The 12,334-nt window shown below is 41.6% G+C and overlaps 1 protein-coding gene across 1 annotated transcript in view; it reads right to left on the bottom strand.

Annotated features, from left to right (window-relative positions):
- The window catches only part of FAM81B (family with sequence similarity 81 member B), a gene marked incomplete at its 5' end in the record, with an annotated part of 53,121 nt that extends 47,434 nt beyond the window's left edge, over positions 1-5,687 (bottom strand). The window contains 2 exons of the mRNA XM_079918630.1: positions 1,825-1,928; positions 5,594-5,687. Coding sequence (XP_079774756.1) covers positions 1,825-1,928; positions 5,594-5,687 — 198 coding nt within the window. The remainder of the gene's footprint in view (positions 1-1,824; positions 1,929-5,593) is intronic.
- Between the last annotated feature and the right edge of the window lie 6,647 nt (positions 5,688-12,334).

The raw sequence follows: 12,334 nt of genomic DNA, 5'->3' as shown, positions 1-12,334 counted from the left end.
CAGAAAAAGCTTGAGGTTGCTCAGATGGAGCCAGTGAGCCGCTGTGACTGTGCTTTAGATCCTCTCTCCCCAGTGCTGAGTGGGGTTTGCAATGGGTCTGATGCTCCGAAGCCAGGTCTTCCCTTGGAGAGTGGATTTACTAATACACTGGGCACCCAGGTGTCCGCGTTATGGAAACCATCCTAACTCCCTAGAGAATGAGATTGGTCCTCTGCCCTGGTTCCTGTTTTCACTCTGGATTCCAGCTGGAACAGTACTGTGCCCTGGGCTCCTCACCTACTTAACGGCAGCTCTTTCCTTCTCGTCTCTCCGCTGCTACAGTCTGGCCTGTGGGAGATTGTGGGCTGGTCCCTGGCCTTGTATGTTTGGAACCTAGTAGTCCTTTGTGAGTACTTGTGGAATGAAAGGGTGTGATGAATACTGTGTCCAAGGGCACTACGTTACTGGCCTATTGTCTTCCTTTCTCCTTCCGAGGTGAAGCAATTGGATATGCCTGTTTTATTTATTTATTTATCTGTTTCATTTTTATTTTGTTCATTTTTAAGTCTTATTTGGAAGACTATAAATAGCATCCTCTTAAAAGCACACCTACAACTCACATACGTGTAAAGTAACAAATGCGAAACCTGACAATGCAGGGAAGTTTGGAAAAATATAGAAAAAGTAAAAGGTACAGAAAAAAAATTCTCGTTAATTCTAAAGCAAAAGTTGTTAACATTGTGGCATATTTATTTGCTCTTCGTGCAATTTTTTGATGTATCTAAGACTAAATTTTTATATTTTTGCTGACTGAATATGTCAGCTCTTCCACCCCTATTCCTACAGACTAAGCATAATTATATCAAATTTGTTTCACAAACAACTTTATGATTATTATGGAACATTTTACATGTATTAGTTTTCATCTGTTTCATAATAATGCTTCATGGCTTAACGGACTATAAAATACTTTCACATATATGATGTGATTTCATTCTTGAAACAGCCCTTTAAGGTGGGAATCATTACCTTTAACTTATGGATAACAATAGTTACCTTAAGTAACTGAAATCTTTATTACAGAAAGAACTTAAGATAATTATTTTTATAGGTGAGGAATCTGAGGATCAGAGACGGAACTTACTTAAGATCATATAGATTATGATAATAATCAGACTATGTCCTTCCTACCTGCCAAGTCCTTTATCTTAGTGGCTCATTCAAACTCCACATCTTTATCTGATAGGCCAAATTAGCCCATTTCACCACAGAGGAAACAGGAGAGTTTAAGTAATTGTCCAAGTCACACAGCCAATATGTGGTACAGCCAATAGATACCAAAAATCAGTCCTTGACATTGTGCTAGCTTTCCAGTCCTCTTCCCATCACAAGAGGCTGCATCTGCTGGTCAGGAGTTTGAGAATTACAATGCAAAGTCTAAAAACCCTGCTTATTTGAATGTTCTTTTTCATTAATGGGGAAGATATGACAAGTCCATACCAATAAAAATTCTAGTTAGCTATTCTCTGTTTTATGTTAGAGATAATGTCTCCACTTGGAGTTTATCATCTTTCCTTTTAAATCTTCACAAAAATAATTGTCAAATTTTTGTTAATTTTTATCTCCACATATTAAAAGTCAGTGCAATGAACGTATCGACACATTTTTCTTTGCAGCTTGTGCTGGCATCAGTCACTTTTGCAAAGCAGGACAAACAGGAGACGTGGGAGAGTGAAAAGAAAAGCAACTCTTCCAGGACTCCTTAGATCTCTCTAAGCAACATTAAACTTTAAAGAAGCTGAGCAAAATATTCTATTTTGAATATGAATATCTAAAAGTACTTGCTTTCTTTTCTTGGTCACTGGCTGAGCCAACAAGGGGGCCATCAGGTTCATCTGGCTCTTCTGCGGCAGTGGCAGTCGGGGAGGAACTTTTGTGTACATCCGTATCTAGGCAACCAGAACGCTGAGTCAGATTAGGAACTATGGCAAGTGAATTTTTGCAGTGGTGGCAATTTTCTACTTTTTTAAATTGAGGGCAGTTTCTATACATACAGTGAAATTTAAAGGGAGGCTTCCAATTTCTTTTAAACTTCTTCCCTTCTCCCCACCCCAGTTCTCTCCCAGGTCCCCATCACACCTACAGAAAGAGCTTATCACCTCAGGTACTGCCATGAGACAGTCAGGAAACTGTTAAGATGCACTCATTTAGATCAAGCTGTTCTAAAATAATAGGAAATGATTCCTCACCCTGTTGTGCCGAAGCCATCTGAGGATCTTCTTTGGGATTTGCTACGTTGTTTGTATGTAAGAAGAAATACAAGTAAGATAGCAAAGTATGAGAAATTTAGAGTCCTTGAGTAATCCATGAGATAAATACCTGAACTCCTGATGCCTGATTTCCTGACTTTATTTTTATTTATTTATTTATTTATTTTGCGGTACGCGGGCCTCTCACTGTTGTGGCCTCTCCCGTTGCGGAGCACAGGCTCCGGATGCGCAGCCTCAGCAACCATGGCTCACGGGCCCAGCCGCTCCGCGGCATGTGGGATCTTCCCGGACCGGGGCACGAACCCGTGTCCCCTGCATCGGCAGGCAGACTCTCAACACTGCACCACCAGGGAAGCCCCTGACTTTATTTTTTGTTGATTGGATATTTTTTTGAAAGGGCACAGATAGTTTTAATTTTCTCTCTCAGAAAGCCAAAGTACTAAGGAATCTTGATCGCATCCAGACTAAAGTCTTCATGTTTCTGGGGCATCTTCCTGGGGTGGCCCAGAAACACTGTGACTGCAGGAAGGATCTGTGATGTCAGTGGGGTTGGTTCTCACTCTTTAAGTCATTGAGTCCCTGGATTTAGGAGCTTCAAGTGTTTTCCTTAATGCTCAGTGTTGTAAAAATCACTGGGTCCTTCAACACCTCTTTGTCTCAGTGGATGGGAAGTGGTTATTTTTAAACTGATATTTCACACCCTTCCCCTGATCTCACCTTCACCGTTTGGTAAGAGACCACTTTCCATCAAATTAGACAAAGGAAATGAGATGCTGCCATACTCTGGAATCTTCCTCCAAGTATACTAGTTAAGGCTGCTAACTTTTCTAGGCCACCAGGGAGAGCATCACGAAGAATGCAGCCATGACAGGTGGGTGGGTGAACTTGGGCTTTGTAGACAAAATTTTGTTCAGTGATTTGGCTTGTTTAAAAAAGATGTGGATTGTTTTAGCTCTGAAATATTTTCGTGAGGCTTAAAATTAGAATTTGCGTTCTAATACCACTTGACCCTCACATACAGAAATGATGTTATTGGCTGAGTTCCTTTTCAAATGATGGTGCTGAGTTTGCTTTGCTCCGAGGACATGCAGGAGGTACAGGATGCTGCATGACAAATTTTGATCCCACAGATGAAAGAACGCATGATTTTTGGCTTCGATGGTGTGTCTTCAAGTGTTAAGCTAAGTCCTTAAAACTTAGAGATATAATATTTCACGGTCTGCAAGCAGTCTAAAACGCTCATGACACCACTCTAACTGTCATTTTATAGAGTGCCAAGTGAGACGGACACACCAGTGACTGAGTGCAGGTGGATATGGGTGCTAAGGGAGTTGGTTAGGACCCTGACTTCTCAGCCTACTGGCTATTTACTTTGGGCAAAATTACCTCCCTTCTTCAAGCCTCAGTTTTCTCATCTGTTAGGGGAAGCTAATAATATCGATCTCATAAGTTGGTTGAGAGGATTCAATGCGATGATACACTTAGAGTACCCAGCTGAGTGCCAGGCTAGGTATCCACTAAATGGTAGCTATTATCAGTGATTATATCACGAGGTGGCAATTATCCAAGAAATGGATAGAGTCTGTGAGAAAGGAAAACTGGATTTGACCTTTTGCTAAACAACTTCTTATGATTCTTTCTTTCCTTAACTTGAGCTTCTAATCCATAGGATTTGGCTAGAAAAATGGGCCCCAGTGAAATGAGACTCTAACTTATTTGTTCTCTAAATGGCTGCTTGGCTTTTTACAAAATTTGTTTAATGTATTTATTTTTATTTATTTTATCTTTGGCTGCGTTGGGTCCTCGTTGCTGCGCGCGGGCTTTCTTCAGTTGCGGCGAGCGGGGGCTACGCTTCGTTGCGGTGCGCGGGCTTCTCATTGCCGTGGCTTCTCTTGTCGTGGAGCACAGGCTCTGGGCACACGGGCTTCAGTAGTTGCAGCACATGGGCTCAGTAGTTGTGGCACATGGACTTAGTTTTTTCACAGCATGTGGGATCTTCCCGGGCCAGGGCTCAAACCCGTGTTCCCTGCATTGGCAGGAGGATCCTTAATCACTGCACCACCAGGGAAGACCCGGCTGCTTGGCTTTTAATAGGACAGTGCACGTAAAATACATGTACCACTGAATTCTCACCTGCCGAATGTGTATGAAAATCCTTCCTGGAAGTCAATGGTCTTCAAAGAGCCCTCCTAATCCAGGGCTACCAAGAGTATAGCCTAAAGCAAAGAAGCCAATGATGTTCAATTTCCACCTTAAAAACTTAAAATGACATTATATTCTGATATTACTGTAAATATAGGCATAAAGGAATAATCTTGAGATGGTGGTCAGTGAAGTGGGTTTGTTAGTGCTGAGGGTCAGCGGAGACAGTATTGCTGTGTGCTGTTGTGCACTACACAACCCTAGGGGGCACCATGCACACAATAACAGTGCAGATTTTCATGTTTGTTAGGCCTAACAAAATTTTCAATTTGTTGCCTGAAAAATTTTCAAGTGTAGGTCAAGAAAATATTCTAATACGGTAAGTATACTTGGCCAGTTTTCTCATGAGTGGAAGTAAAGGAAGGGTCTTGAGAAAGGGGTGCCTATTTCTAACTCACACAAGAGTGTCAATGGGTCAGTGGCAGCCCTGACTCTGGGTGTCTGCTGAATGCTGTGTCCTCAGCTAAGCTAGCCTCACCAGCGCCGGGCCACAGTAGCCAGTACTCATTGGTAATGTCCTCCTCGACTTCCTTTGCTTTTCATGTCACCTCTCACCTGTTGTCCTAAGTGCCCTCAGGCCATCTTTCCTGGAAAGACCTCATTTGGACCTGAGGACCCCTTAGGGCCCTTCACCTTTCCTTGGGCTATTCTAATTTTACCCAGTCTAGTCTTCTAGTAATCTCTGAAGTGTTTAGCACTTGACATTTTAGAAGATATTCTTCATGTTCCATCTCATGGTTCTTATGAGGAAGCCAGTTCAGGTGTGAATATCCTGATTTCACAGGCAAAAATACAAGGAGGTTCAGATAGGTTAAGTGACTTACATTAAGTGAATGATGAAACTGATTGACCAGACCCCAAGTCTTCTGATCATTCCTTGGGCACCATCCATCCTGGGATGCATTATACTAAATTATGCTAAGGTGTGAGTGTTTACTTCTAGTCTAAAGGGGAGCTCAATGCTAAGTGGATCCTTAATGCTCCCTGGCAATTGTATGTCATTTCCTTAGTCCATCACTCTCCCATTCTCCTAAATTACTCTCATACTTTTTCCTCTGAACTCAAACTGTCAGCTGACGACCTTTTTTTTCTATTTCACCATGAATATAGAAGTAAATAGGAGGGAATTTTGGTAAGCTCACCCAATGCTTTTATAGACCTGTGTGCATTTGGGTCCATAAATTCTGACTCCACTCGTTCAATGGATGAACAATCTGTGCCCTCATTCAGGTCCATCCCCCAATTGTCCTGAGTCCCACTTTCTCTCACCTATTCAAGGACCCTTCTTCCCTCTACTAGATAACTCCCATTGGCATTAAACATACTTTTTTTTTTTTGGTCTTCCACCCACCTAAAAACACATAACTTTCATTTGATTCTATATACTCTTCTAGCTACCATTCACTTTTTCCCTTTTCTGCACAGGAAAAGATCCTGAAACGTTGTTTTGCTCTTTCCAATTTCTTTCTTTGCTGTGGTCTGAATTGTGTCCTCCCCCCCCCCCCCCACCCCGCCAATTTCATATGTTGAAGCCCTAACCTCCAAGTGTGACTGTATTTGGAGACAGTGTCTTTAGGATGTAACTAAGGTTAAATGAAGTCATGGGTTGGGGTCCTAATCTGATAGGATTTGTGGTCTTATAAGAAGAGAAAGTGATCTCAATCTTTTTCTTTCCCTTTCTCTCTCTCTCTCTGCACACACACACACAATGATGAAAGTGTGAGGACACAGTGAGAATGCAGCTTTCTGCAAGCCAGCAAGAGGGTTCTCACCAGGAAGCAAATCTCTTAGCGCCTTGATCTTGGACTTCCTAGCCTTCAGAACTGTGAGAAAGAAACTTCTGCTGTTTAAGCCACACAGCCTATGGTATTCCGTTACAGCAGCATGAACAGACAAAGACACTACTCTTGAATCACTAAAATCAGGCTTTCTGTCCCTTGCACCTTCCATTAAAATTGCTCTTGTCAAGGTCCCTGGTGACCTCTCTGTGGCTAAATCCAGGGCTCAATTCTCAGTCCTCATCTGGCCCCATCAGCAGCATTCGACAGAGTTGAGAGCTATCTTCTACTTGAAGCTCATTCTTTACTTGGCTCTCAGGGCTATGAGTCTCCCATGGCTCTGCTCTTCCTTTTCAGGGGTTTCTCATTCATCTCTCTGACTCTGAGCCAGGTGATCAACCATCTCAGTTTGCTTAGAGCTTTCCTGAAAGTCCCGTGTCCTGGGAACCCTCAGCCCTAGGCAAAGCAGAACAGTCGGTCACCCTACCTCTGAGGGATGAAGTGTCCAAGAGCTCAGTCCTTGTACCTCTAGACTCACTACCTTCATGATCTCACCCAATCTCATGGCTATCAGCTGATGATTCCCCCAAATCCCTGTTTCCCCAAACATGACCCCTCCACATCCAAGCTTCCCCATTGCAGTAAATGGCAGTAGGCTTTTTCCAGTTGCTCAGGCCCCCAAACTTGGAATTCTCCTTCACTCCTCTCTTTCTCTCTTACCCTACCTGTTCATCCCACCTTCAAAATATATCCAGAATGGGTCACTTCTCCCCACCTCCTCTGCTGCCACATTGGTCTAAACTATCACTGTTTTTTCTTATATTATTGCAGTGGCTTCCTAAAACCAATATCCTTTCTGCCCAACTTCCCCCACCTCCCCAACCAATTATTCTCAACAAAATAGCCAGTGACGATGTCAAATTTAAGACTCACCATGGAACTTATCTGCTCAAAATCCTTCAATAGTTTTCCATCTTATAAAGGACAAAACCTTTCTAATAGCTACAAAAGCTTTCTGAGATCTATGTGATGGGGTCCTTCCATAGCCATCTGACCTCATCTCCTATATCTCTTTCCCTTGTTTACTCTCCTCCAGCCACAAAGGCCACCTTGGTACCCCTTGAACAAGCTCTTGCCTCAGGGCCTTTGATCTTGCTGTTGCTTCTGCTTAAATGCACTTTCCCTGGAGAGACCCTCTGCTCACCCCCTTGCTTTTTTCTGGTCTTAATTCAAATATCACTTTCTCGAAGAGGCCTTCCCTATCTAAAACTTATAATTTCCTCTTATGTACACACACTTCCTGTTACTCTTTCCTGCTCTACTCCCCCCTTAGCATTTATCTATTTAATATGCATTTACTTTTCTTACTAATTGTTTCCCCTGCTAGAATCTAAGTTCCATGGAGCAGAAATTTTTATCTCCTTTGTTCATTGCTCTGCCCTGGTGTCTAGAATAGTGTCTGGCACATGGTAAGTACACAGGAAGTATATGGTAAATAAATGAATAAAAGAACTCCGTAAAGATGTGTAGACAGAATTCTACAGGGGAGCTCAGAAATACGGGTGACAGTGGATGAATGTGATGTGAGTTGGGAGGAGCTGGCATTTACCTGAGCTTTGCAAAATGCACAGACTGGCTGTCCCTAAAGTCTGAGTGACAACCGCAGGAGTTTGACTCTTCTCTTGCCGCCCTAACAGGCCTAGAGACACCTCCAGGAGCTCTTACTGCCTAGGACTCTCCTGACACTTGGAGAGAGGAAAGGCCTCTCTCTCTATCACCGAACGTTCCTTGTCCTATCCTCTGCCTGTGTTTCAGCCAGTTATCTATCAGAAAGGATCTAATAAATTCAGCATGGCCTTCACACCCAACAAGGGATAATATCCTAGTCCAGGCATTTTAAACATTAGTGTGTATAAAACTTGCCTGGAGAGCCTCTTAAACTGTAGACTCCTGGGACCCACCTGCACAAGTTTCAAACAACTGGTTTTGATCCAGAGATCCAAGGACCACACGTTGAACAACTCAAAACAGAATTTCTAAAGGTGACATCCCTGCAAACCTACAGGGAGCATACTTTTCATTGGGGGGATCTCCTTCATGTTCGTAAAATTGCTACTATATTCCTGTAAGCAATCAGCTGTCTGTCTACCCTCCTGTCCGTCTGCCTATGCATCCATCAGCATCTTAGATTCTGTGTCTATGTGGATTTTCCTACACTGTAGTGGTACTGGAGGAGTTTTCCCTTTCAAAACAACTTCCTTGGGTCGTATTTACCATCTGCACCTCCCCCCAAGGCTGAACCACATCCTACCGGGTTCTGGTTCATCCTACCACATACTGCCCTCAGGTGCCAATGGGCAACTTGCTGTCATCCTTACCTTGTGTTTATACCTTGCTACTCCTCCCATCTGTCAGCGAGGCTCTCTTTTTCCATTCCTGGTTCCCTGTTACCACTTCTGTCTCACCCACCTCGGAACAGACAGCTTCTCCCCAGATACCTAATCGTAGCCAAGCTGCTATAGTGAATTCTCACCTCCCTCTGCTATGTTTCCTGCCTCCGGACTCCTACCGCCCTTTACCGGACTTCGGCTAATATCAGCCAAATTAATTGACTCACCACATTATGAAGTGCAACACATTAAAATATAGTAACTTTGGACTTCCCTGGTGGCGTAGTGGTTAAGAATCCACCTGCCAATGCAGGGGACATGGGTTCGAGCCTTGGTCCGGGAAGATCCCACATGCTGCAGAGCAACTAAGCCCAGGCGCCACAACTACTGAGCCTGCTCTCTAGAGCCCGCCAGACACAACTACTGATTCCACGTGCCTAGAGCCCGTGCTCTGCAACAAGAGAAGCCACAGCAATGAAAAGCCGGTGCACTGCAACTAAGAGTAGCCCCTGCTCTCTGCAGCTAGATAAAGCCTGCACCCAGCAACGAAGACCCAATGCAGCCAAAAATAAAATAAACAAAATAAATAAATAAATAAAATAAAATAGTTAAAATATAGTAACTTTGATCATTTACAATGAAATAAAATGTCAAGGGAAAAAATACGCCCTGGGGACATGAATTCATCTTTGTATACAGTCTGCCACACGTACTCACATGTGCAGAGTCCAGGACAAACAAAACACAGCAACTAAAAAAAAAACGCCATGGTTTATAATGACAAAGGTAGATAAACTAATAATTCAAAGACAATAACAATTCGAGTGGCTAGTTATTATGTTGCCATCCGATACAGAAACCATGAGTTTTTGTGGAGGCAATAAAAGCTTGTGCTCATTGTTAAATTAGTTTACAGAATCGCTATGAGACTGGGAACGGGAATATTTATTCTAGCTGCTCTAGTCCCATGGCTTATTTCCCTCATTTCTCTGAAAAAATCTCTTCTGCTACAAGGAAGTTTCTTGCTCTGCAAGGTGAGTGAGCCTTGTGCCTTCAGCAGCCTGCCCGGAAAGACCTCAGTTCCACATCCCTGAGGGTGTCAGCTCGCCAGGCACAGGTGCTAGTGGGCAGCCATCCCACTTGCTGATCTGATGATCTCCAAGAGCCTTTTTGCTGTGTAATAAGACCAGTGTCCCCAGCCATCCAGCCTCACGCAAGCACCAGCACTTCAAGGTGAACGGAAATATCTTTTTGAAAAGCATGTAAGTAGATTCTAATCCCCAAATCAATGAATGTATTTTTGGCCCTCGACATCCACATGTTTAGCCAAATGGCTCTAGGACAGAATTTAATATTGCATCTGTTTGTCTCATCAGTAGAAAGGGTAATGAAATCCATAAGAGGGAAGTTTTTCCTTGCTCTGGGAATACCTTTATGTCCCACCATTAAAATATATGAGATTCTGTTCTGTACAAAACTTACCTCTGGGGCTCATTCCTTCAGTATGTACTACAGACTCACATCCTCTCATGGTCAGGATGCCTAACCTTGCAAGAGTTTGGGCACCTTCCCTTTGCCCTTCTTCTAGCTTGGCTAGCTTTTAAAATGAAAGTGAAAATAATTTTGTCCAGCACATTCTTTTCCCTAGAAAATTTGTAATCGGCTTTTCATGGTTATAGAAATAACTAGACCAAACTATAACCTAAGAGGATGGGAAAACATTTACTGAGTGCCCATTATGTGCAGGGTTCTCACAACGACTAAATGAGCATAGTATCCCATTTTACAGGTACAAGTTGAAGAACTTTCTCAAAGTCATATAGCAGTGTGGCTGACTAAAGTCTATGCTCTTTCCACATTGCTTATCTTTGACGTCTCTATATATCTTCATCCATTTCTGCCCCCTTCTTCTTTGTGGCATCTCTTCTGCCTCTTTCTGTTGAATTCATTCAATCATCAATCACTCATTTATTCTCTCAGTCAGTTACATAAGCATTCAAACGTTTATTGGGTAATTTCTAAGTTCTTTCCTAGACATACAGCAGTGAGTGAAACAGAAAAAAGTTTTCTCTGATGTTATTCTAAAAGGCAATGTACAATAAGTACACAGTCATTTAAGATGAAGTATGGTGAGTGTAATTATAGAGGAAAGCAGAGGTGCTGGGCAGCCCAGCAGAATTCTTGTATACTCATCCCCTCTGAAATTATTATTGAAATAATCATTACACACTTTGATGTGTCTTTAGCCTTTCTTCTATGAACATATGCATATATATGTATGTGTCATATATATACATGTGTGTGTGCGTATGTATACTAAACATCATGTTATACATATAATTTTATATCATGACTTTTCCATTTAGTCTTAATGATATGCTATATTTTGACATTTTACCTGTTTTTTTTTGAAAATAGGATTTCAATAATTGGCTAATCATAACTCTATTTCACTGCTTTTTTATTTTTGGATCTTTAGATTGTGGCCAACTTGTTTTGGTAATAGTAATAATACTGTGATAATATTTTACACATAATCATTTCATATACCTCTGATTGTTCTCTAAGGAAATGATGGATCAAAGGATAGGAATATTTATGAGAATCCTGATACACATTGCCAAACTGCCCCCCCAAAATTATATTTTTGCAAGGTAAATTGAAAATACGTAACAAGAGACATAAAATTTCTATACCCAAATGTAGAATTTGTACATCTTAAAATATATTCCAGGGAACTATCCCAAAATACAGAAAAAGACATACAAACACATTCACCATACTGTTAAAATAACTAAAATTGGTGTTTGTCTTAATTGTCCAAGATGAGGGAAATACTAAGAGTAATATTCTGTAGGACTTAATTATGACAACCATTAAAAAATAGTTTTATTAATGATTACTTATGATATGTTAAATGTATATATTACAATGTTAAGTGGAAAGCTGAGATACAAAATGTTAGACATAGTTTGATTTCAACTACTTTAAGAGAAATTCCGAAAGGAATTTTATCAAAGCTTTAATGGGTTTGAGGAGGTAAGATTATGGATAATTTGTTTTCCTTCTTTCTAGTTTACTATATTTTTATTAATATGAATTGCTTCTATATTTTAAAAACGACTAAGGCAACTCTTCCTTTGTTGTGCAATTATGTTTTTTCCCCCAGATTTCCTTACCAATGTCAATATGGGGACAAAATTTCAGCCATATTTTCATTTTCTAATGGCGTGCACCAGTTTTTACATTTTGTTAAGAAGTCATACTAGAAATCACAAGTTTCCTGGCTGCAGGCTGCTTTGAAGTGAGCAGGCTGAAAATGCCTGCTAATTCCAGATGCTTTCACAGAATCCACCCGACAGAGATGGGGATGGGGTGTAAGATGAGGAATTCTGGTTGCGTTCACGACTTGCTCAGTTCCCGCATCTCTTAGAAAGCAGCAGCAGCAGGGAAGGTTCCTGTCTGATCTGCTATTGATCCCTAGAGAAGCAGGCAGGGAAGCACTTTCAGAGCAGAAGATTCAGCTTCAGGCTGAGAAAGCACTTTTCAGTCCAGATCTCAGACTCGATTTCCATCCGTCAATAACTGTTTTAGACTTTAGTTTGTGTTTATTTTTTAAGATGGAAGAGAACATTATTTGATCTGACATAGAATAAGAAATGTCTTGAAGAGGATTCACTAGGAGACATTTAACATTTTTCTAAGAATTGAGGTG

This window comes from Stenella coeruleoalba (assembly GCF_951394435.1).
Source record: "Stenella coeruleoalba genome assembly, chromosome: 3".
In the NCBI taxonomy this organism is placed as follows: Eukaryota; Metazoa; Chordata; class Mammalia; order Artiodactyla; family Delphinidae; genus Stenella; species Stenella coeruleoalba.
The sequence above is the reverse complement of the archived record's forward strand: the minus strand, read 5'-3'. Positions and strand labels throughout refer to the sequence as shown.